The sequence below is a fragment of the Gekko japonicus genome, unplaced genomic scaffold (assembly GCF_001447785.1).
Source record: "Gekko japonicus isolate JY-2015 unplaced genomic scaffold, Gekko_japonicus_V1.1 scaffold452, whole genome shotgun sequence".
NCBI classification, from domain to species: Eukaryota; Metazoa; Chordata; class Lepidosauria; order Squamata; family Gekkonidae; genus Gekko; species Gekko japonicus.
This window is the reverse complement of record NW_015167545.1, coordinates 572,072-596,443: the sequence shown is the minus strand read 5'-3', so window position 1 is coordinate 596,443 and position 24,372 is coordinate 572,072. Positions and strand designations below refer to the sequence as shown.

General features: G+C 48.1%; 1 protein-coding gene across 1 annotated transcript; it reads right to left on the bottom strand.

The window, feature by feature from the left end:
• Positions 1-906: 906 nt before the first annotated feature.
• On the bottom strand, positions 907-18,225 carry GUSB (glucuronidase, beta). Its single transcript, XM_015413625.1, has 12 exons — positions 18,025-18,225; positions 15,551-15,739; positions 13,866-14,041; positions 12,189-12,331; positions 10,903-11,090; positions 8,911-9,063; positions 8,106-8,284; positions 6,550-6,696; positions 4,995-5,079; positions 3,451-3,627; positions 2,903-3,038; positions 907-1,424 (listed from the first exon to the last, which is right to left on the bottom strand). Exons 1-12 carry the CDS (start codon positions 18,223-18,225, stop codon positions 1,249-1,251), a joined length of 1,950 nt encoding a protein of 649 aa, XP_015269111.1. The 3' UTR covers positions 907-1,248.
• Between the last annotated feature and the right edge of the window lie 6,147 nt (positions 18,226-24,372).

Below are 24,372 nucleotides of genomic sequence, written 5' to 3'. Positions count from 1 at the left end.
TTATTCTGTTTACCTTGTTTGTTGTCAAAACCCAGGGCTTTTTTATAGCAGGAACTCCTTTGCATGTTAGGCCGCACACCCCTAATGTAGCCAGTCATAATGAGTTTCTGCTGTTGGGTGTGGCCTATTATGCTAATGAGTTCCTGCTGGGTGTGGCCAACTCGGGAGCCAGCCGGAACTCCGTTCCTGTGCGTTCCTGACCAAAAATAGCCCTGCGTGTTCAGTGTAGTCAGTTCACACATCCTGAAACTAATTGTGAATTAAGAAAGGAAGCACTATAAAGATACGTCAGCCAGTACAGCACAGTGGTTAGAGGTCAGACTAGGATCCAGGAGACTTTGGTTTGTATCCCCACTCTGCCATGGAAGCGGGTGACCTTGGACCAGTCACGCTCAGCCCTAACCTACCGCACAGGGTTGTTGTGAGGACAAAAAGGAGGAGACAGAGATGTAAGCTGCCTTGGGTCCCCACTGTGGAGAAAGCCAGGTATAAATGACATAAATATGTGCAGAGCCAATGTTCCCTCTAAGCTGTGGAGTCCTGTGAGCAAAAATTCTACTTTGTGAGCGACTGGCATTAAAGTTGTGAGCAAGCAATTTGACTGCCACATAAATGAGTTTGCTCTGGAGCCATCCTTCCTGAGCAAAGACAAAAGTGTGTGAGCCGGAGGCTAAAAAACTGTGAGCTAGCTGACACTAACTCAGCTTAGAGGGAACACTGGTGCAGACAAATGTTGGTTGGGCCCCATGAAGTTGAGGGCCCTCCCAAAGCCTCCAGCCTCCTTACAAACTGCATTTAGCCCTACTTAAAAAAAAAAAAAAATCCCTTGTAAATTTCGTTTTGTTTCCTTTTCAGAAACTGATCTGAGACTACCGTTTTAAACCTAAATACAATTTATAGCCGAGAGAATGAAATGGTAGTCATGGATCAAACTGAGTCATTGAACTCTAGGCTGAGTCAGTTTTCTGAGACCATTCCTGGCAGTCTGGCTGTTGACAGGCAAAAATATGCACGTTTCACTGAAGGTGCAGCGTCATGAGTCTACACTTCTTGGCATCCCCAAAGTTGAAACGTGGCCTGGGAGTCCAGGCATTTAGCTCCTCACTGACTCTGCTGGGCTCGGTGTTCTCCCTCTTGCAGCTTCTGCTCAAAGCACATGTTCCGTTGGCCCTGTCTTCTGTGTGATTTCCTACAGCAAACTATTCAGAAAGCAAGAGGAGTCCGCAGCCCTGTCCGAATGTCAGTCTCTTAAGTACACTTGAAGGGCTGAGGCGGAGGGAAACAGACACCGTTGTGCTTGGATGGGACAAGCCCGGATTCGTTGGCAAGCTTCCAGTACCTCTCCTTAAGAAGAAAGGCAGCAGATTTGGGTTGCCGTTGACGGGTAAAAATCCCTTTCTTGTTCCCCAAAACACGTGTTGTCCCTGTGGATGTAAAAAGGTAAAGGTAAAGGTTCCCTTGCTCGAAAGCCAGTCAAATCCGACTCTAGGGTTGCGGTGCTCATCTCCGTTTCAAGGCCGAAGAGCCAGCGCTGTCCAAAGACGTTTCCGTGGTCATGTGGCCGGCATGACTAAACACCAAGGCGCACGGAACGCTGGTACCTTCCCACCAAAGTGGTACCTATTTATCTACTTGCAATTTCTTGCTTTCGAACTGCTAGGTTGGCAGGAGATGGGAGCTCACTCCATCATGTGGCCCCCGGGTCTCGAACTGCTGAACTACTGACCTTCCACAGTCTGCAGTTCAGCGTCTTAATCACTTGAGCCACCGCAGCTCAAGTGGATGTAAAAGGCAGTTAAAAAACCATCAGCGATGATCCAAATACTTCAGCAGCAGCTAGTTTTGCAAGAGGCACAGAAATTCAAGTTAGCAAATTCCAGTGGGGTTGCCATGTTTGTCTGCTGCAACCAAATCAAACAGAAGTCTCTCAGTCTAAGGTGCTATGTGATTCACTGTGGCAATAGCCTATGGAAGCTTATGCCATAATAAAATATATTGGATTTGAAGATGCTGGGGGACTCCTGTTTGGTTCTATGGAATTTTTGACTAACTGCGGAATGTGTCATCCTGGTAGTACATTTCTTTAAAAGACGTTTTTACTAGCATTGGCCAGGGTGGGCTTCAAAGTATTTGGGGCGGGGGGAAATGCCTGGTGAAATCTCCATACAGAAGAAGACTCGTGATTTTAACACTCCCCCGATTAACTCACCAGCAGACTGAATTGTACAACCCCAGGATAACAATGTGCATTCCCATAAATATGAACCAAACAAAGATGTGTCTTTATGCTGTAAACTGGATCAGGAGCCCAAGTGTTCAGAGTGGATTGCACATATTTAAGGAATGTAAAAACTTTGAAGTTTCCTATTCTTGCCTTTCAGGTTTATGAAACAGAAATGATTTCCTCAGAATTAAAGAAAATGCAGACATGAGGTACTAACCTCTTTTGATTCTGGCTATTATAAATGCAGCCGTTAGAAGAATACTGTATGCCATCGCATGTCATCCAGCAAAGACTCAATTCTGCTATTGCATGTTGACTACCAGTCATACTTCAGATTGGTATTTAACTGTCCAGTGTCCAAATATAGCAAATCTTCGGGGAATGGTTGGAAAATACCGAAAATATGCAAAGACTTTCCAGTGGTTAATTTTCGCAGGAAAAAATTCTGAGAGGAGATTTTAGAAGCCAAGTGTGTTTTGTCTTCCCCACAGGGCAAAAAGGGTACAATTCAGCCAAAGTTAAGCACTTATAATTGCTGTGGCTCTCAGGGAGAAAAGCTGAGTACACATTTACTTCTCCTTCTCAAATCAGTGGGATTTAAAAATGGTTCGGTCATGATGGATAGAGCTGTAAAAGGTTACCAAGTAAGGTGGCAATTATCACCCGACACATCCATACCTTGTTCGGTCATAAAATCAGCAAAATTCCAGATGAGCTCCCCAATGACGTATTCCTTCCTCTTTTGGTCAAAGATGGTGTGATATGCCTTCAGTACGGCTGCTTGGTATTCCTCCGTGAACATAAGGGGAGGGTCCTAAAGACATTAGGAAAGAGGGGAAAGGCTGAAGCCCATGATGGCAAAAGGTACTCTTAGATGAAATGGGCTGTTGTGTACGCCCCACTTGAATGACTGGTGCACAAGAACCATGCGCAAGAAGTCAAGGTGAGAGGCACGTGAGCTCATTTTAACACGGTGTGCTGGTGTTATGTTCAAAGGGGATAAACAGTGCCATCTTTGTGTGATCAATGACCAGCACAGTTGGCAGAACATTCTGGAAAGTTCTGCCTCAGACTCAAGGAGGCAATTCCCCTCCCGCCTCAGAATGTTCACTCTATACCTAACAACAGAGGAACCTCCTTGGGTATTTCCCCACTGTTTACAGTGTGGTGGGGGCACTAAATGTAATTTAAAACACATTGGTTCCCCTTCCACACATGCAACTCACGCTATGGAGGCCAGCCACGGCGTCGGCCCCGTATTCACTCTGGATGATGGGCTTCTGGTGAGTTTTGTACCAGTTCTCAAATTGTGAATTGAGCTGTAGCTGGATGACTTCCAGGTGCCCGGGGTCATGGTACCAGGAGAAGTAGCTGTTCACACAGACAACATCCACATAAGGTGCCTATGGAAAACTTCAGCTTAGGTCGAGTGAGGAGAAACGGGGTCTTCGTCACACTCTTTACTCCTTCCGTCAAAGCAGGCGTGTGATCAGCCTTTCTGGGAAGGGGCTGTATAGCCTATCTAGTCCAACTCCTTATTCAGGGCAGGAAATCCAAACTGGAGGGTTCCTCACAGGGGCTATCCAGCTTCTGCTTGAAGACCTCCAGTGAGGGAGAGCCCCTCAGTTGGTTCCACTGTTGAATCGCTCCTAATAGTGTCCCATCAAGTCACAGCTGACTCAAAGCGGCCCCAGGGCCATCGGGTTTGTAGGGCAAGAAGAAGAAGAAGAGATTGGATTTATACCCCGCCCTTCACTTGGAGTCTCAGAGCGGTTTACAAACTCCTTTCCCTTCCCCTCCCCACAACAGATACCCTGTGAGGTGGGTGGGGCTGAGAGAACTCTGACACAAACGGCCCTTTTTCAAGGACAGCTGTGCCAGAGCTTGTGACTGACCCAAGGTCACATCAGCAGGTGCAAGTGGAGGAGTGGGGAATCAAACCCGGTTCTCCCAGATTAGAGTCCGCACACTTAACCACTGCACCAAACTGGCTCTCAGAGATGGCCAGAGGTGGTTTGCCTTTGCTTTTCTCTGCATAGCAACCCCAGTCTTTCTTGGTGGTCTTCCATTCAATGTTCCCTCTAATTTTCCCCCCTACCGAGCTGAGCAGAATATAACTGCTGTTATCTTAAAATGGACAATGGGCAATGCAAAGACCCTGCACGGCTCCAGATTTACTGCTGAGTGGGGCTTCCTGTGTGTTAATGAGGAGCCGCTCACACACACAGCTTCGAAGGAACACTGCTCCCACCCAAATACTAACTAGGGCTGACCCTGCTTAGCTTTCAGGCTCTGCTAAGAGAGCTCTAGGCTGGGCTGTTGGGCTTCTTGAATCTGTGTTACTGGTTGGAAGTTTCTCCTAATGTTAAAACTGAAATGTTTGGTATCCTAAGCCCCTGAGATCTGCTCTTGCTCTCTGGAGCAGCAGATAATGGGTCTTTGCTCTTCCCCACATGATAGCCCTTTGGGGAGGTGAAGGATGGTATCATGTCTCCCTTCAAGGCTAAACAGGCTCACATCCTTCTGTCTTTCCTCGTGGGCTTCCTTTCCAGACCTTCCTCCATCTTGGCTGCCCTCCTCGGAACCCGCTCAAGTTTATCCACCTTTTCCTTACACTATGGGGCACCCTGAACCAGAGACAGTAACTCGGAGGGGGTCCGACTAGAATGGAATAAAGTGGCGCTATTACTGCTTGTGGCGTGGGTACACTGCTCCTCCGAATGCAGCCTAACAGCTGAAGCTTTGTCACGAAAGGAGATACGGCGCTTACCCCTTGATCACGAGCATAATTGGCGTTTGAGATGAATGTTACAGGTCGCGTGGGGTCCATGGCTTTGGTATGAGCAATGACTGTCCTGTGCGCCAAGAGGAAAAAGCATGAATGTATTCATTCAGGGTTGCAGTGTCTGACCAGGCTATTTCCCACCCACCCCCAGGCTCTTTTTCTCTGAGGCTACCAAGGAGCTTGTCTCCTGGGAATTGGGGGTGAGGATTGGTGTCTTTTACCAAAAGAGGCAGATTAACAGTAGGAAGCATAACCTAGTCAGTGACTCCTTAAGAGTCTGTCACCCAAGGCCAGGACCCCACAGACAAAACACAGCCATACACCAACATTTGCCACAACACTATGGTCAGAATCAGTAGATGTGCTAGGAGTCCAGCCAGAGCTGTTGGTGCATACATGATCCAAGCCATTGGTCTATTGACTGCTTTGCTCCATAGGCTACTGCCTTTCTTCCAGAGCACTGTTTGTCTCTGGTCTCAGTCCTCCTTCTGGTTCTCCCAAAACACTCAGCCCTTTGACATGCTGATCCTAGCCTGTGGATCTGCTCATCTTCACATGACTACTTTCCCCCTGTCTGATTTATTTAACTTGTTGAAGCATCCGTAGGATGAGAAAAATGGAAGGGATGGAAGGGGCACCCCCCCCCCCCCCCGGCAGCTGTATTGTAAGGAGAGAATACTGACTCCCTCTGTTCTCTACCTTTTAAGGTAGTACAAACAGGAGGGAAGAAAGGAGAGCGTGAGAATCCAGGAAAGGATTAAGGAAATGCTGAAAGAGGAGGCATGGGGACAGACCATGATTGACAGGAGAAGAGGAAAGGACAGAACGATATAACTTTGGGAAAGAAAAGCAAGGGGGAAAGTGTAAACAAACAGGGAATTGCTACAGGTTGATACAGGTGAATGTGTAAAGGGATCCTGTCCCAGCCAATTCTGCTCTTGCTTCCTGGTGTTCCAACCTAGGAGAATGCTCTACTTGTGAGTTTGATAATTTTATTACACTTTGGACTAAAGTCTTAGGGGGAACATCCTTTAGGTACTAATATATATTTCAAGTGTGATGCTATGGCCTGCTGTTAGGGACCCTTGCTGAACCTCTGAGCCAAGGCGCTGGGCTTCCACTCCATATCCATCCCTTTTTTTTTTACGTTTATTGAGTTTAAGCACAGTACAACACATAAACAGGAACTGCCTCCACAAATATAAACCTGTACATACAAATATTTACCAGTTTTGCAATACAAGGCATACACCCGGAATTGACATTCAATCTCAAACCTTTCGCTATAATTAAAACTCTATAAGGCTACACCTATCAAATCCATCCCTAACAGTATCACTCCACCGTCACCTGTCACCTAAAATTCAGAAGCACTCAGCTAATGGACCGAAAGCACTTCCCCAAGTTTCTTATCCTCTGTGGTCTCTTACAGGACAAGAAGAACACCATTTTGTGTTTTGTTCACATGAACAGAAACCTTGTTTCGTAGAGCGGCAGCTGACTGCACCTTAATGAGCCTCACAGCATGGCAGATACTCACTTGAAGTAATAAGCCGCTGGGGCCAGCTCTGAGGCTGGTTCATTGGCCACCGACCACATGACGACTGAGGGCCGGTTTTTGTCCCTGCGGATGAGTTCCTCCATCACGATGAGGTGATGCTGTAGAGATTTGTTTTCAAAGTTGGTGCTGAAAGGAAGTAGCAAAGTGTTAGGCTTCAAAACCAATGTATGAAATTCATCGTCCCTCCTCTTTGAAGCTCCCTAAGTGCAACTCTTCTCTCAACCTGCCATGGTTATTTTATTTATTTCAAACATCATTTTGCAGATGGGTAATTAAACGAAGTTTCCAGGATGGCTTGTTTTGATGTCTCCTCCTTCCCTCTTAAAGACCTACCCAGAATCACTTTAATTCACAGTATATCTGCCCTACCTTTCTACACGAGACCCCTGCAGTCAGGTTAATTTAAAGCATTGAGAGAATTTAAAATTAAAAACTTGCCATGATGGCAGATCTGCCCATAAGCGAACTTGCACATGTGCAGCAGGAAACTCTGTTGTCGAATGTATGCGTAGTGAAATTTCCCTCATTGTGAGATTCCATCTACCAATGGCCTGCCAGTTTTCCTCTCAGGCCAGAGTAGAAGAGCGCTAATGGCAGAGATCTTTCTGCCTGCACGGTGTCCCTCTGTGACAGATGATCATTTCCTAAGGCCTCGTTGCCATCACATCCCATAAGGCACTGGAATATTTTAAAGGAACCTCAGGAGCGCCAAATCCCTCACCTGTGTCTAGGGCTGCCAACCTCCAGGCGGCACCTGGAGGTCTCCCGCTATTACAATTGCTCCCCAGACGACCAAGATCCCCTGGAGAAATGAGCTCACCGTACAGTGGACTCAAATGAATTGCTGAGCTGCCACTTGGTATTTTCAGTTGGCATTTAATGTTACTCTCTGTGAATTGATGTTTTAATTGTACTGATGTTTTATGACATGTTGTGAGCCACCCTGAGCCCGCTTGTAGGGTAGGGCAGGATAGAAATCTCAAAAATAAAATAAATAAGACAGAATCCTGGAAATTGGGGAATGGATAAAGAAATTAATATTCATGGTTGAAATGGACAAAATGACAAGGAAACTTAAGAACCTTGAGACAGAATTCTATGCAGATTGGAAAGACTTTAAAGAGTATCTAGAAAAATATTGGGATGTAAAGGACAATTTAATTTGCTTTGACAATTATTGAAAAGTTAATGTTATTAGATGAAAGTTAATTAAGAGAAAATATTAGTAGAAAAAAGCGTTACTGGTAGATTATGAATAGAAGTGGAAAATAGAGATTGGAGCACTGTGGGAAGCCGGGGGGGGGGGGGGAGAGAAAAGATGGATAACAAAAAATAACATGTTGTATGTTTGAACTAATAATATATCCTAATAAATTGTTTTTTGAAAATAAATAAATAAATGAAATGGCTGCTTTGGAGGGTGGGCAACTGTGGCCTCCCCGCTGAGATCCCTCCCCTAACCAACCCCCGTCTTTCCAAGGCTCCATTCCCAAAATCTTCACATTTTGCCCAACCTCAGAGCTTGGCAACCCTACCGGTCTCTCATGCCCACTCCTGGACACTCATCAATCACCACAATGCCGTAGGCATCGCAAAGCTCCATGATCTCCTCAGCGTAGGGGTAGTGGCTCGTGCGAAAAGCATTGGCTCCCAGCCAGCGCAAAAGGTTGAAGTCCTTCACGATCAGTGACCAGTCCAGTCCTTTCCCACGGATCTGTGTGAGAAGGAACCCGGTGAGCCTCTCTAGGAATGAGTGAGAGCCCCCTTTCCACAACTTGGTTTCGGCTGGGCACTGTGGTTCTTTGTACAACCCGAATGGCTGTTTAGGCACGCATTCATTCCAGGGCAGTGTAGCGGATAGAGTGTCAGACCAGCCACTGGGTGACCTGGGTTCTAATCCCCACTTTTGCCTTCCAGACGGCTTAGGTGACCATGGGCCAGTCTCTCTTTCTCAGTGTGTCCTATCTCACAGGGTTGTTGTGAGAATCGGCTAACGCAAGGAGAACACTGTGTGCTGCTCTCTAACATCCTTGGAGGAAGAACAGGATAAAAATATACTCGAAAAATAGATTAAAACGTTTTTTAAAAATCAACGGGCAAAGCACTTGTTCTCACTGAACGGGTAAACTTGTATCCAGATTCCAATTGCATGTGAGGCCTTTTACAAAGGTCGTTGGCCTTTATGGATAGCTCCATTTTCAACATCATTTTCCTCTGTTCCTTCTTGCCTGTTACCTACGTGGACCCGGACCACGCGGCTTCTTACTGTCATACAGCTCCCAGCGCATGGCTGGTGTTTTGCAACTGGTGTAGTAGGAAAGGTATCTCAGCCCAACTCACGTCAGCGTCTTCGTGTTTGTTGACCCCATGGAAGTAGAACGGCTTCCCGTTGATGAGGAACTGGGTGCTGGTGACCCGCACGGTACGGAAACCGACTGGCTGCGTGTACTTGTCTTCCAAGGCCTCCCCGTTCACCATGGCAGACAGCGTGACCTGGATTCCAAAGATGCCCCGATTTACATTCGCTTTCCAGGCACACGACCCCCACCCAGCACTGGTCCCTACCAATGCTTCCTCTAAGCTGTGGAGTCTTGTGAGCAAAAATTCTACTTTGTGAGCTGCTGGCATTAAAGTTGTGAGTGAGTGATTTGGCTACTGCATAAATTAGGTTTTTTTCTGGAGCCATCCTTCCTGAGCTAAGACAAAAATGTGTGAGCTGGAGGCTAAAAAACTGTGAGCTGGCTCACACTAACTCAGCTTAGAGGGAACACTGGCTCCCACTGACCCCATCATTGACTACCAGCCAATGTTCCCTCTAAGCTGTGGAGTCTTGTGAGCAAAAATTCTACTTTGTGAGCTACTGGCATTAAAGTTGTGAGTGAGCGATTTGGCTACTGCATAAATTATGTAGTTTGCTCTAGAGCTAAATTAGTTTGTTCCTGAGCTAAGACAACAATGTGTGAGCTGGAGGCTAAAAAACTGTGAGCTAGCTCACACTAACTCAGCTTAGAGGGAACACTGCTACCAGCCCCCCTTTTCCTCTGTACCAACCCATATGATCAGCACCATTGTGTACCTCAAGGAGAAGCTGAATGGGCACACCAAGTGTGCTTCTCATTTATTTATTTAGAGAGTTTATATGCCGCCTCTTCAGAGACGCAGTCCATGGGATCCACAACATATGCCACATGGACATGTTTGCTGCATTTACGTAGGCTCTTCTGCTTCTCTTGGCTAGGAGCTACTCATGATCACAAAGCCCCATTTTCTGACTTCTCGAAATCTTATTCAGCCATACTTCTCTGGTTTCGGTGCTTTCACTGGGCATCATTGGTCCCAGACTTCCAAGTTTATTTGTGCAGCTATGAGGACTAGAAACTTGGACTCCTGTTTATTGAGAAACTCAAAACATTAGCCAAGCCAGAGCCATTAGGGTATATTGGTTAAAGTGCTGGACTGAGATTTGGGTTCAAATCCCTGCCCTGCCACAAAGATCGTGTGACTCCTCTGTCATCCGTCTTGTCCATATGGCAAGGAGTCCTAAGGTAATTCTGAACTTTTACTACTGCAATTCCAAGAAATACCAGTTGTCTTCTATTTAAACATCATTTAGGATAAGAACCAAGTGTAGAGAAAGGGGATTGCATGTCCTCACCTCTCCTTTGCACCCTTGCTCAGCCTGAACACTTTTACAGACTTATGTGTATCCTTTTGGTTTATTTATTAAACTTTCTTACATTTTGAATGCTTTAAGCCTGATCTCTGGAAATGTACCTATCTAGTCTTACTGTCTGAAGCTGCAGTACTGGGGAGCGGCAGCAGGTGAGCTTGCTATCCCCGGAGCACTACAGCCCCAAACTGCAACACTGCAATAGATTACTCCATGCTACCTTGTAGGAGCAAAGTGGGTGGGCACAGCAACTTGGCGGAGTCTCTAAGTGGCGACTCCATTTAGCAGGAGGGACTCCTAGAGTTGCTGATGGCAGCAACTGATATCTAGTTTGGTTTTGGTGAACCCGGGAAGTAAAGGAAAGGGGCAGTGACGCCGAATGGAGACTTGGACAGTCACAGGGTTTTCCAAAATATTGGGGACTTTCTAGTATCTTTACATGTGGCATTCAAATGGGTCCTGTGAGCGGGAGCAACCTGTTCCCAGGCTTTCCTTGGGGGCAATGTGATGCTACCCCAATATCTGGCAGGGCAACTCCCCTGTCTCCTGTTTCCACTGAGATGTGAAGATCTGAGGGATTTTTTTAACAGAGGAGGGGATGGTGTGTGGGACAGAGGGCGATGTTCATGCTATGTGAGCATGACCAGGCCCCAATAGGTTACCTCTAAGTAGTAAAGGTACCCGGGTTGCTCATTCATCAGGTAGGGCCACCAAAGGTTGGGATCCAGCACTTTCAGTCCGCCAGCCGATCCGTTGGCAGCAGCTACCACGTCGCCATCTCTATTTCGTAAAGTCAGAGTCAGGGAGTAGTGGGGGCTCCCCCGTACCGAGACCAAGTACTGTAGCAAACCTGGCCCAAAGGAAACAAAGAAGGTTAGTAGAGAGTGCAGTTTAGTGACTGCAAGGAAGTCCCGGGTTTGAATGTCACCTTGGCCACAAGCTCACTGTAGTAGACACAGGCAAGTCGCCCTCCGGCTAACCTCCATCTGCAATGTGATAGCACTGGCCTGCTTTACGTGGTGGAGAAAAAGCACATGCAAATCAATTTGAAGAGCTTCTTGAGCCCTTGCAAATGTTTCTAATATCTCTGAACAGGCTAACAGTGGCCTGGGCTACAGAACTGAGCCTGGGACCTTCGGCTTACAAAGGACACACTCATCCCAAGAGCATACAGACACACAAAGCGGTCTTGTGCAGAGTCAGACATTGGTCCTTTTAGCTCAGTCCCTGCTTGGACTGGCAGCGGCTCTCTGGGGTGTCAGGCAGAGAAAGGTCTTCCACCAACCCCTCAGCTTCTTGAACTGGAGATGCTACCTAGGACCTTCTGCATGCAAAAGTGCAGGCAGTCTACAACTCCCATACCTATAAAACTATATAAACCCCAGTAAATCATTGGCTCCAGGCTCATCTCTTCTGACTGGCAGCAGCTCTGCGGGATCTCAGACAGAAAAAAGTCTTTCCTCAAAACAGTTGCAAGCTAAGCTCCATTAACTGGACTTCAACCAAGGACTTCATATTTGCAAAGGGTGTACATGCAACGAAAGAACTGCAAAAGCGGCCCTGACCTGGATAGCCCAGGCAAGCCCAATCTTGTCAGATAGAATCACAGAATCATGGAATGTTAGAGTTGGAAGGGACCTTGCAGGTCATCTAGTCCAACCCCCTGCACTCTTGGAAGATCTTGGAAGCTAAGCAGGGCCGACCCTCCAAGGAATAGTAGCCACCTCTCTGAAACGTCCAAGCCCCACTAGGGGGTCTTCATAAGTCAACCATAACTTCTCGGGGCATGTGCACACACGCAGACAAAAAAAAAAAAAAGAATCGCAAGGGCTCACAAACATTTATCTTAATTTCTTTACAGGAAAGGCAGTCAGATATTTAAGACCACTGCTGTACAGCCCTCCCACCCTGAATTTCTATTAACAATTTGTGAAATTGCACAACCTACCGACATTTCCTGCTAAATCTGTGGTCACTGTGATGTCATCTATGTAGGCCGAGGGGGTCGTATACAGGACGACAGGGCGATGAATCCCGGCGTAGTTGAAGAAATCGAACCTTGTGTTTTGAACAAAGTAGCCTTTGGGATACCTGTATTAAGGCAGGGGAGAGGAACAGGAATGGGGGAAGGATCCCCAACTGAGAATGAGTATTGACAGTATTTATTTCTCATTTATTTCATTTACACCCCACCCTTCCCCCAATGGGGACTCACAGTGGCTTCGGCTGTTTTCTCCTCCATTTTATCCTCACAACAAGGATTTCAAATTGTAAATAACGGGTTCATATCTTTTAAGAAATTACATATTGTAGGAAAGATGTGCAGATGGATCCACTATTCTCCTGCCTGGAGATTGGGAACTAAAATATATGTGCGTACTAACAGCATGAGAAGTCTGGTGACTGCCTAAACGATGCAGTCAATTTGGCCTTGGCAGTTGCGAAGGAGATAAGGAGCTGTGAGCTTGGAATCAACACATTCCAAGCTCTGAACGAATGCTTGTAACTTTCCTTTACGCAGAGAGAAGGAGGGAGAGGGGGGGGGGAAATGGGGGGAAACTGAGCTTATAAATAAACGCTGGGAAGCCTAGAGGTTTCAATCAGTTCCTGCAGCCGTTTGTGTCATTGTATTCTTTGAACCCTGCACCCATACTACAACATATGAGAAAAAGAGTTAAGGTTCTTTGAGACACCGGCAGACCACAACCCAGGCGTGGAAACAGGACCTGCAAGGTAACCTTTAGAAGGCCTGACCTGGACGGCCCAGGCTAGCCTGATCTCAGAAGATAAAAAGGGTCAATCCTGGTTAGTGCTTGGATGGGAGACCACCACGGAAGTCCAGAGTTGCTACATAGAGGCAGGCAATGACAAACCACCTCCGAACGTCTCTTGCCTTGAAAACCCTACGGGGTGGCTGTTAAGTCGGTTGCGACTTGACGGCACTTTACACGCCCAACCTTCAGAAGAACTTCCTTCATGGTCCAGCTAAGAGAATGGCAGCGTTTAAACATATAAGCGAGAGATGGAAAAAGGAGAAAACCATTCTCAAAGCCAGAGACCTTTTGAAGAGGCACGAGAGAACAAGGACTATGGCATTTGCAGTTTGCAAACAGACAGTGGAAGCAGCAACCCGGAGGAGGAGCCGAGAAACCGGAGAGGAGTAAACAGAGGAAGTTCCTGCCTGAATTTGGAGATTAAAAGAAGCCAGCCCGTAGATGATCGTTTTAAAAATCGTTGGAAAAGACTTTGTTAGCGGAGCACCATTGGGACACTACTAATATATTAACATAGACAATCCATTTAACCGGTTTGAAAAAAGAAGTTTGACAACACACAGAAGAAGCCAAAGAAGAAAATTTTAATATTACTAACAGATTAACTTTACCAGTTAAAACATCACTCACCTTTCTCTTGATCCCACTATATACCCTCCCCCTTTCTAACTAAGCGAAATATATCTCCTTTTTAGGAGAGGAAATAAAGCTTTTAAATAAATTTAAAAAAAGAACTTCCTTCATCTTGTCTAGGGAGAGCGGTCTAGAATCTCAACTAAAGGATGGATGCGATCTCTCTGTCTCCCTCTCCCACCCCCCCACATAGACCTCCTGCGGGGCCGTGAACTCACATGGCCTCGTCCTTGAAATATTGAATCGTCCCTGGAGGCAGCGTGTGGGGCGTCAGGGTGTTGTTGATGGCCATGGTGATGCGGCACAATTCCACGGGCTGGAGGAAGTTGCCGATCTCCACTTCGAAGGGGAGGTGGCCGCCCTCGTGTTCCGTCACCTGTACCCCATTGACCCACTGCAAGAGGATAAATCAGAGGTCTGGAAAGGAATACAAGAAAGGTATCTACGTGCCACCTCTCTCCCGATAGAAGATGCTTAGAGGCTTGACCAGAAGGCTCCAGAAACAGGGCCAGGATCTTTCACTGTTCACACCCTCATGATAGCTTGCTGAAGGCAGGAGTTCCTGGCCCTGTTCACTTTTGGTTTTGCTCAGACACAGACTGGGTGCAATAGCAAGAACACTGGACTAGATCCTGGGTTCAAATCCAGTAAACTCTCTGGCTGACCTTGGGCCAGCCATTTTCTTTTAACTGACCTCACAGTGTTGTTGTGAGGACAAAATTGGAGCGGGAAAGGGAAGAACTGTCTAAGCTGCCCTGAACCCCTTGTGGGAAGAGCAGAATACAAATGGGATGGATAGATATGCAGTGTTTCTGACGGTGTCAGTTCCCATGTGTGGCTGTGCCTCAAATTCTTTTTTAAAAATAGTATTCGAATAAACAATTATTTTGAAAGGTGTTAAGTTCACGTGTGCACTGCAATGCTCCCTCTAAGCTGTGGAGTCTTGTGAGCAAAAATTCTACTTTGTGAGCTACTGGGATTAAAGTTTATTTTATTTTTATTTATTTAACCTTCGATTTCATATACCGCCCTAACCCCTTGGTTGTGAGCATGCGATTTGACTACTGCATAAATTAGTTTGTTCTGGCGCCATCCTTCCTGAGCGAAGAGAAAAATCTGTGAGCCGGAGGCTAAAAAACTGTGAGCTAGCTCACACTAACTCGGCTTAGAGGGAACACTGGTGTGCAGCTGTACGTCTGAACTGACCCTGAGGCATTGGCTTAAAAATCACTTTCATAAATATATCAGCTGTGATACGTGAAATGTGACTGGATCTTTACCTGTGAAAGTGAGCATTCTGGAATCTGGGGAGCCAGGCTCTCTGGGGGAGAATCAAGGTCCTGGTGGCACGGATCGGCTTGCCGGGGCATCTGCCAAGGCCTACAGGCTACCAGCCAGAGGTGCTCGGCCTGTCCTTGTTCATGTAAACACAGAGCTAGAAGGGAACCCCAGGGTCATCTAGTCCCACCCCCTGCACAATGCAGGAAATTCACAGCTCCCTCCCCCAGTGCCCCCCCACCCCGCTCTGTGCCCAGAGGAAGTAAAAAAACCTCCAGGATGCCTGGGCCAATCTGGCCTGGAGGAAAATTCCTCCCTGACCCTAAAAGTGTTCACCAGGAATGGGAGATTACTGTGGGGTCTTCAGGGGCAATCACCCATTTTGTGCTGGGAGGACGGGCCTACAGCGAGCTCCTTTGAGCCACGCCTGCACCAGTGGTGCTTGAAAGAACGTGAAAGGTCAGGCTCCCCTCTCCCTTCCAGGGCGGTATGTGTGGACACACGCAAGGGGGCTGCACCCTTAGTGGGTGGGCACTGGAGGGCATCTTAGCCTAGACCCCCCCCCTCCAGAAGCCGAAGCAGGTATGCCGATTTTGGTGAGCGGAAATGTTTCCCGTGGACTCACCACAATGGAGTAGTAGTGCGCGCTGCCAACCCGGAGCACCACGCGTGTCCCAGCCTCCTCCTGGAGCCAGCGGGCAGGCGGGAGCACCTCCTTCTCGTACCAAGCCCAGCCGACGTACTTCCGCAGACTGGGATCCTGAGTGATCTCGTTGAAGCTGGCGGGGACCGGCATGTCCATCACTGGCCCGGACTGAAAGGAAAAGACATATGTTAGGTTGGAGCCGCTCCTCCGCTCTGGCTAACTTTGCACTGATCTGCTTCTCCAAAGCAAGGGTCTCTCACTAGGACAGTTGCCTCAAATCACACAGGTTTGCCAGCTTTTTTTTTCCTGGCGGTGCTCCTGTGCCTTTAGCAGCAGGCTGACACAGGATTACAAAAGAGCACTTCAACTTTGTGATGCCAAGTAGTTATTCGAGGTCACACACTGCAAGTGCCGGGCAACAGGCCTTTGCCACAGCCCGACAAAAAGGAAGTTTGATTTTGCAGTCTATTGACATTCCTTAACACTGATTGGAGCCCACCCAAAGCTTCAAATGTCAATGGCAGAGAGCTATAAACTTGATGGTATTCTAACACACTGATTTTTTTAAAAAATTATAACTCTGCATTACAATAAACTCACTGGAAGTAATAGCCCTTCTTGCAATTTTTTCCCCTTGACTTCTTTTTCTGGGTCTTGACTCACAGGCATATGAGGGTGTTCCTTTCTTTTTGGAGAAGCAAAAATTTCCACAGCTTTCAACTTACACAGTTCCGTTTTTTCTGCTCCACAGAACCCCCTGAACTACTTAGCTTCCTCTTTCCAGTACAACTGCAGGAAAGAGCAATTTGCAGTTTCCAGTCCTGGCTTGCCCAGAAGGAATTTAGCAACAGCCAAGATCCCAAGGGTCCCTTTCCAGGGGTAGTAATATTTGTCAAAGACAAGAAACAGCAATACCTTTGAATATCAGATGCTGAAGGTGAACAGGGAAGGGTTATTCCCTTCATGCCCTTCTTGTGGACTTCCCAGATGGACCTTTTGGGCTGCGATCACACACACTAATTAATCCACTTCCAATGCACTTTCCAACTGGATGTTGCCAGTTCACACAGTAAAATCCAGTTGGAAAGTGCAACAAAAGTGGATTGAAACTAGATTATTTAGTGTGTGTGATCACAGCCTTGGTCTCCTCCAGCAGGGTTCTTTCGAAGTTCTTAAGAAGAACATGGCTGAGAAAACTGGACGTGCAAGATTTAAGGTTTTTTTTGGGGGGCAGCCCATTATACCACTCCTTGTCCTTTTTAAGCCTCACCCCCTGACAATGGACTAGTCTTTTTGTGGGACCAATCTCGGCTGATGCCCAGAACCCACTTCAAATAATGCCAAGGCTCAACAATGAAACATAAAACAGAAACTAGTGCAGTACAGTGCTCAGTTGTTCAGTCACACAGTCGAGTCAGACTCTTCGCGACCCCATGGACCAGATCACGCCAGGCCTTCCGGTCTTCCGCCGTCCTCTGAAGTTTGCTCAACTTCATGTTTGTTGCATCTATGACACTGTCCAACCATCTCATCCTTTGCCATCCCCGTCTTCTTTGACCTTCAACCTTTCCCAGCATCAGGGTCTTCTCCAGTGAGTGCTCCCTTCTCATTTGGTGGCCAAAGTATTTGAGCTTCAGTTTCATTATCTGGCCTTCCAGGGAACAGTCAGCGTTGATTTCTTTTAATCTTCTTGCAGTCCAAGGGACTCTCAAGAGTCTTCTCCAGCACCATAGTTCAAAAGAATCTATTCTTCGGCGCTCGGCCTTCCTTATAGTCCAACTCTCGCAGCCATACATGACTACTGGGAATACCATTGCTTTGACCATGCGGACTTTTGTTGGCAGGGTGATCTCTCTACTTTTTATCATGCTGTTTAGGTTCGCCATCGCTTTCAGAGACCCAGGTTTAAATCCCCCTGGCCTCTCCCCACTGCCACGAAGCTCACTGTATGCTCTTGGGCTAGTTACGCTCTTGCAGCCTAAACTACCTTCCAGGGTTGTTGTCAGGATAAAATGGAGACAGACGGGAGAACCACAAGCGCTGCTGTTAGCTCCCTGGAGGGAGCAGTGGATGCAAATGTAATAAACAGAACTAATCAAGGACAGTGTGCCACAGATTACATGCACAGCACCCATCCCGAGTAAAGGAGTTAGTCACAACTGAGGCTTGGTGTGGCAATGGCCCAGTGATTGGACCCAAAGGTCTAGCAGTGTCTATTAGCTAGCATAACAAAACGGAATCTCCATGTACAGAGGCAGGATACCTCTGCACTGAATCTGAACTCTTTGCTCATCTCTGGAACACACTAGGCAGAAAGAGAGAGGAGAGCGCACTGGGGCATGTGCAGATTGCAGTTCCTTGGGAAGGGGGACACCATGGCTAACCTGCCACAAAGCAGCCCCTCTTTCTGCCAGCCAGGAGACCTGCCATCTCTGCCACCCCTGCCCACTCACCTGCCGTAGAGGCTGCCGGTACCACTGCTGCACAAACCCCGCGTCCCTTTGCTCGGACCAGTCGACTCGGAAGCTCCAGAGACCACTGAGGTCCTTCAGCTCCCTGGACGGTGATTCCCGGGGATAGAGCATCCCTCCTTCCAGGGCGAGAGCCAGACGCCATCCCAGGACCAGGCACAGGGCACCCGCCAGGCAAGCCATGCTCGGCGGCACCGCTCAGCCAGCGCTCTGAGCGCGCAGAGAGGAGATCCGCTGATCCTTAGCCCAGCTGACTCTCAAGGGCCAATCACAGGCTTACCAACGCATTTTCCCCTCCCCCCGCCCCTCCTTCCCGGGTTTCAGAAGGCAACCTCCGCCATCTTGCTTAAGGGCATGCCGGAGATTTGCAAGGGATTGGCGAAGTTTGCTGAAGTTGCATTTTACAGATCTGCCGCCGTTAAATTGCACGCAGTCTGACTCTGGACTTTTCATGGGCCCGATCAAAGTTCCAGATTCCTGGTGCGCGCAAAATAATGAACAACCTCTCCAGCGAGGTGTGTGCCCCAAGCCCCCCCCTCCCCACTCTTTCATTCATTAGGAGGCAGTTGGAAACTGTTTTCTTTAGGACCGCATTTGATGAAGTTGACTAGCCGTACTAAATGGTGATTTTACGGTCTGGTTTTTATTTTTTTATGTATTCTACTTTGTGTATTTTATCTATATTGTAAGCTGCCTGAAGCTCAAATACTTTGGCCACCAAATGAGAAGGAAGCACTCACTGGAGAAGACCCTGATGCTGGGAAAGATTGAAGGTCAAAGAAGACGGGGACGGCAAAGGAGGAGATGGTTAGACAGTGTCATCGATGCAACGAACATGAAGTTGAGCAAACTTCAGAGGATGGCGGAAGACTGGAAGGCCTGGCGTGATCTGGTCCATGGGGTCGCGAAGAGTCGGACTCAACTGTGCGACTGAACAACAACAAGCTGCCTTGAGCTCCGTAAGGAAGAAAGGCGGAGGATATAAATATTTCAAACAAACTGTTTTAAATAATAAATGGCTCGTTTCCAGTGAAGGACTGAACACATGATTGTTATATAAGGCTGCAACCTCTTATTTTGCCTCTAATCTGTTATTTAAAATCCTAGTCCATTTAGAAGAGGTGTGAGAACTTTATAGGGATGGCTACAGGAATAAACAAAAGGGGATTAGCTAGATTCATGGAGGATAGGGCTATCAGTAGCTACTAGCCATGGTGGCTGGGGAACTTCCACGTTCAGAGGCACTGAACCTCTGAACTGCAGAACCAGGACTCAGGAGGCAACATCGGGAAGTCCTTGGCCTCTGTTCCCTGTTTTTGGCCATCCAGAGGAACTGGTTGGCCATTGTGAGACAGGATGCTGGACTAGATGGACTATTGGTCTGATCCAGCAGGGCTCTTATGTTCTTATGGTATTCCTTTTGGTGATATCAAATACACTGTCAAATCATTATACTTATACATTTATTCTAGGGGCAGCCAGGGGTCGTTTCGTAGAAAAAGAGCTAGGGGAACTCATTAGCATAACTCATTAGCATATGCCACACCCCCTGACACCACCGGAAGTGTGTCATAAGGCCACACCCCCCGCCCCCAATGGTCCTGGCCGACTCCGCCGAGCCCCATGAGGGGCCCGGCGGTGGACCTGCAAGGCCGGCGGGAGTGCAAGGAAGCCCCGCGAAGGCCCTCCCTGGCCCCAGGCAGGCAGGGGTGGGGAGAGGCAGGGAGGAAGCAACTTACCCTCCCTCTTCTCCTGCCTCCTCCTGGCTGAATGAGGGCTGGAAGCGGGGTGGCCAGAAGCAGGGGGCGGGGCTTCGTCATGTGCCCCCCCCCCGTACCTCACCCGGGGGAACTGCGATCCCCCGCGATCCCCCCCGAAATGACCTCTGGGGGCAGCATTTTCCATGGCTTCGTCCCATACTGCCATAGTCATGTATAGAGAAAAGAACCACGTGGATAGGGTCAATTGTGTGGCCAGAGTTGCCATCATTTGTTGTGTGTGTGCGTGCGCATGCGCACACACACACACACACACACACTTTATCCTGGCCACTCCAAGGGCTTATCCAGGTATTGGAACTTATGTTAACATCCCTGTTCTTCTCCTCCTTCTGGAAGAAATATAGCTATGAATTTTGTAACTTTTCCAAATAAGTTCAAGATGTTATTGAATCTCAGTAGGAATTATGTTAAAGCTAATTTGGGGAATGTGTGTTTATGCACTTCTTTGCATTTTTCCTAGTTAACTTCTAAGTATTGCTATGTTTATCATTTTATAACTGTAGCGTATATTTTTGCATGTACCTGCCTGGGCAAAGTCGTCATTTTTATATTTATATCCAGCTTGTGATTCCTTTCCCACCCAACCATATCTTCTCGTTAGATACAAACACCTGTGAGCTGAATGTCCAAACCCAGGACTGTTTTATCCCACAACCTGCAGGTTTTACCTCTACAGAATGGCAAAGGCATTCTCCATATGCTCAGAGGTCTTTTTTCCAGGTGCTCTTGTTATGTCCTCTGTGTGTCAAATCCATTGCTGAGAGGTGTCGACAGGGTGCTTTACAGCTGTTCAGATGACTAATGCCCTTTTGTAGATGGAGCAGGGTAGCCTGCTCTTGTCAGATCTCAGAAGCTAAGCAGGGTCTGCCCTGGTTAGCAGTTGAGTGGGAGACCACCACTCAAGGAAGTCCAGGGCAGCTATGCAGAGGCAGGCAATGGCAAACCACGTCTATTCGTCTCTTGCCTTAAAAACCCTTCAAGTTTGTCATGAGTTGGCTGTGACTTGACAACGCTTCTCAACACCACTTCTGTAGTACCCAACAGTTGTCACCTAATATTGTGCTAAGCAAAGTTTCTGGGCAGAGCACGTTTTTCTCCAGCCTTTCCTCCAAGGAGTCCTAGGCGACGTTTGTGCATGGTTCTGCTGTCTTGTTCTGCACAACAGCTCTGTGAGGTAGACTATGCTGCAAGAAAGGGACCAGCCCAAGGCTCTAGGTCACAAAGGGAACTTCCTGGTTGTGTGAGGAATGAGCCTGGATCTTTGTTGTTCTCATCTGAGAGTACAACATTCCCCTGGGTCTACCACCCCAGCCACCTTAAAATCTAGGGCAGCCAAGCAATGCTCCCTCCAAGCTGTGGAGTCTTGTGAGCAAAAAATTCTACTTTGTGAGCTACTAGCATTAAAGTTTGGTGTAGTGGTTAAGTGTGCGGACTCTAATCTGGGAGAACCAGGTTTGATTCCCCACTCCTCCACTTGAACCTGCAGATGTGACCTTGGGTCAGTCACAAGCTCTGGCATAGCTGTCCTTGAAAAAGAGCAGTTTGTGTCAGAGTTCTCTCAGCCCCACCCACCTCACAGGGTGTCTGTTGTGGGGAGGGGAAGGGAAAGGAGTTTGTAAGCCGCTCTGAGACTCCAAGTGAAGGGTGGGGTATAAATCCAATCTCTTCTTCAAAGTTGTGAGTGAGCTATTTGGCTACTCCATAAATTAGCTTGCTCTGGAGCCATCCCTTCCTGAGCCGAGACAAAAATGTGTGAGCCAGAGGCTAAAAAACTGTGAGCTAGCTCACACTAACTCATCTTAGAGGGAACACTGCTGCCAAGGTGGGGCCTGGAGATCTCCTAGTATTACAACTGATCTCCAGAGGACAGAGATTAGTTCCCCTGGAGGAAATGGCTGCTTTGCAGGGTGGACTCTGTGGCATTATGCCCCACTGAGATCCCTCAAACCCTGCCCTCCCCACCTCCAGGATTCTCCCAACCCTGAGCTGGCAACCCTTTCAAGATCCCCTTTCCCTAGATAGTTCCCGCCATCCTGCCTTGCTTTGCTTGCTTGAGAGACTGAAGCCAGGACTTTTCTTCCTCAGTCTTCTGTAAAGCCTCATCTGCTTGATACACTATATATTACAGATTCAGAAGATCTTGAGGACCACGTTCACAACAGTAGTCAAACCCGTCTTTTGTTCAGATCCCTGGCCTGGTCTTCACTAGGGGGACAACTAAAATAAACAGCAGTGGTTGTTTATGAGGCATCGTGCCCTGATGGTGACTGACAACCTTCAGTTCGCAGGGCACCCTCACGCTAGCAAATGAGGCTCAGTGCCACTCCCAGGATTGCTCCTCCATCACTGGAGTTTCGGATATTTCTTCCTGGGTTGTTCCCTTGGCTCTTTGGAACACTGTGGCTACGTTCACGATTGAGGATTAGGCAATGTGTGCAACTTTCTGCCTTGAAATCGAAGAGATTGGATTTATACCCCACCCTTCACTACCCGAAGGCACCTCAGAGCGGTTTACAATCCCTTTCCCTTCCCCTCCCCACAACAGACACCCTGTGAGGTAGGTGGGGCTGAGAGAACAGCTCTGAGAGAACTTGTGTCTAACCCAGGGTCACACCAGAAGCTGCATGTGGAGAAGTGGGGAATCAAACCTGGTTCTCCCAGATTAAGAGTCCGCGCTCCTAACCACTACACCAAACCGGCTGTCACCAAATTGCCTCCTCTACTCTCCAACCTTTCCTTCTTAAGCACAGCCTCCCTGCTTTCCATCGCAGTTCCCTTCCCTGGATCCTGCCCGGAGAACACTCTGATCCTGCTTCCCAGCTGTCCTCCTCCATCTGCTCCTAATTTTCCCCTCTGGGCCCACCGTACAGGAGTAACAAACACAGGAGGGTTCTCGGCTGTAACGCTAATCCATGAGAGGGTGCTTCTAGCGTCATCAGGATGGCTTCCACTAGGTTTTGCTTATTTCCCTGAGTGTCTTTTTGATTCTGCGTACAATTAGGATTTGCTCCCCCAAAATCTTTTTCTTTTTTGTAATTCTGCATTTATCTACAGACTCTATTTGCATCACCTCTGAATTTCAATCCACCTACTTTTCCTTGCTGTGTTGTATACAGTCAATGAAAATCAAGTCTAGTTCAATTCAAGTTGCTAGGCATCGTCCTCCTGTCTACATCCACAATTCCACTGGATATATTGTTCTAAGATGGTGCTTGTGGTTCTGTATTTTAAATTCCAGCTCAGGGATGCTGTGAGAAGCCCAGGACTAGGTTCCTTCCTCCAGGACTTGAGGGATGCATCTGTAAAGGCCACCCTTGTGTAGTCCCGTTCTGCATGCAGAGCAGATGCTCTACCTCCGAGCCACACCCCCAGACGTAGACATACTATACTGTCCATGTAACCTGCTCGTTAAATGATTGTTCTGACCTGGATGGCGCAGGGGAGCCTGATCTTGGAAGCTAAGCAGGGTTGGCTGGTTAGTACCAGGATGGGAGATAGCAAAGGAAGTTCAGGGTTGCTGTGTAGGGGCAGGCAGTGGCAAACGGCCACTGTTACTCTCTTGCCTGAAACCCCCACAAGGGGTCCCTGCAACTTGATGGCGCTTCCCACCACTACAATAATTGTGTCTGGGAGTTAAACCGTAGGAAGGGTTTACAAAACCAGGAGTAGGACCTCAGTGTCACGACAGAGCCAGGGGGCCGGGCAGAGAGGGAGAGTTTACAGTTCAGTCCCTGAGTCAAAGCCAGAAAGATCAAAAACAAGCAGAGCCAGCGCCCCCAAACACAAAGCCAAGCCGTAGTCAGAGGGTTACCAAGGGTCAGAGTCCAGAGAAGCGAGTGTCGAATGTCAGGGTGCAGAGCCGAGGATCAAGAGCCAGAGAGTCGTCAAAACGCGGACTGGATTCAGGAACTGGGAAGTCAGTCAGTACGGGATCTCAGGAACAGCGTCAGAGGTGCAGAGCTTCTGGTCCAGAAGGACTAGTTTGCCAGCACGCTTTGCCAGCAGTCAGTGACCTGTTCAAATAGTGTGCTGGGTCGTTAACTCATTAGCACTGACTTGCAAAGTCCTTGATTCTGTTAGAACCTCCTTGCGTCTGTTGACAGGTGGCGGAGAATCGGGTGGCGTACTGCTGGGGCCAGGCACTGCCTGATCGGCTTCAGGTGCAAGCTGTCCTGGGGTTTGGTATTCATCCTCTCTGGCACTTAGGTTTGGCAAGGACTCTCGTGCCTCTGATGATGTTAAAGGCACGGAGCCCTCTGTTTCAGAGCTCCCAGGTGCCAGATCGGGGGCAGGCATGACACTCAGTGTGTGAGACCAGGCCTGTAGCTAGGATTTTTTAAGTCGGGGGACATTTAAATCTCTTAGGGGGCACTGGATAATCGAATTAAAGGAATACCTGGCTCCTTCCCCACAACTGACAGTGCTCAGGGGCCCTGGGCTGGATGGGAAGTCGTGGGGCCTTACCAGTAAGTGCGGGGGGCCTAGCCCCGAGATGCCCCACCGTAGCTACGGGCCTGTGTGAGACTGAACCCAAGGCTAGCTGTTGGAA

What these genes read in the sequence shown, in the direction of transcription:
- GUSB (XM_015413625.1), bottom strand. Translation starts at nt 18,225, where the DNA reads ATGGCTTGCCTGGCGGGTGCCCTGTGCCTGGTCCTGGGATGGCGTCTG. An exon ending in TATTTCAAGGACGAGGCCAT is followed by an intron (nt 12,332 to 13,865) that starts GTGAGTTCACGG and finishes GCCTTAATACAG; the next exon opens with GTATCCCAAAGGCTACTTTG. An exon ending in GGAGTGGGCATGAGAGACCG is followed by an intron (nt 6,697 to 8,105) that starts GTAGGGTTGCCA and finishes ACTTCCTTTCAG; the next exon opens with CACCAACTTTGAAAACAAAT.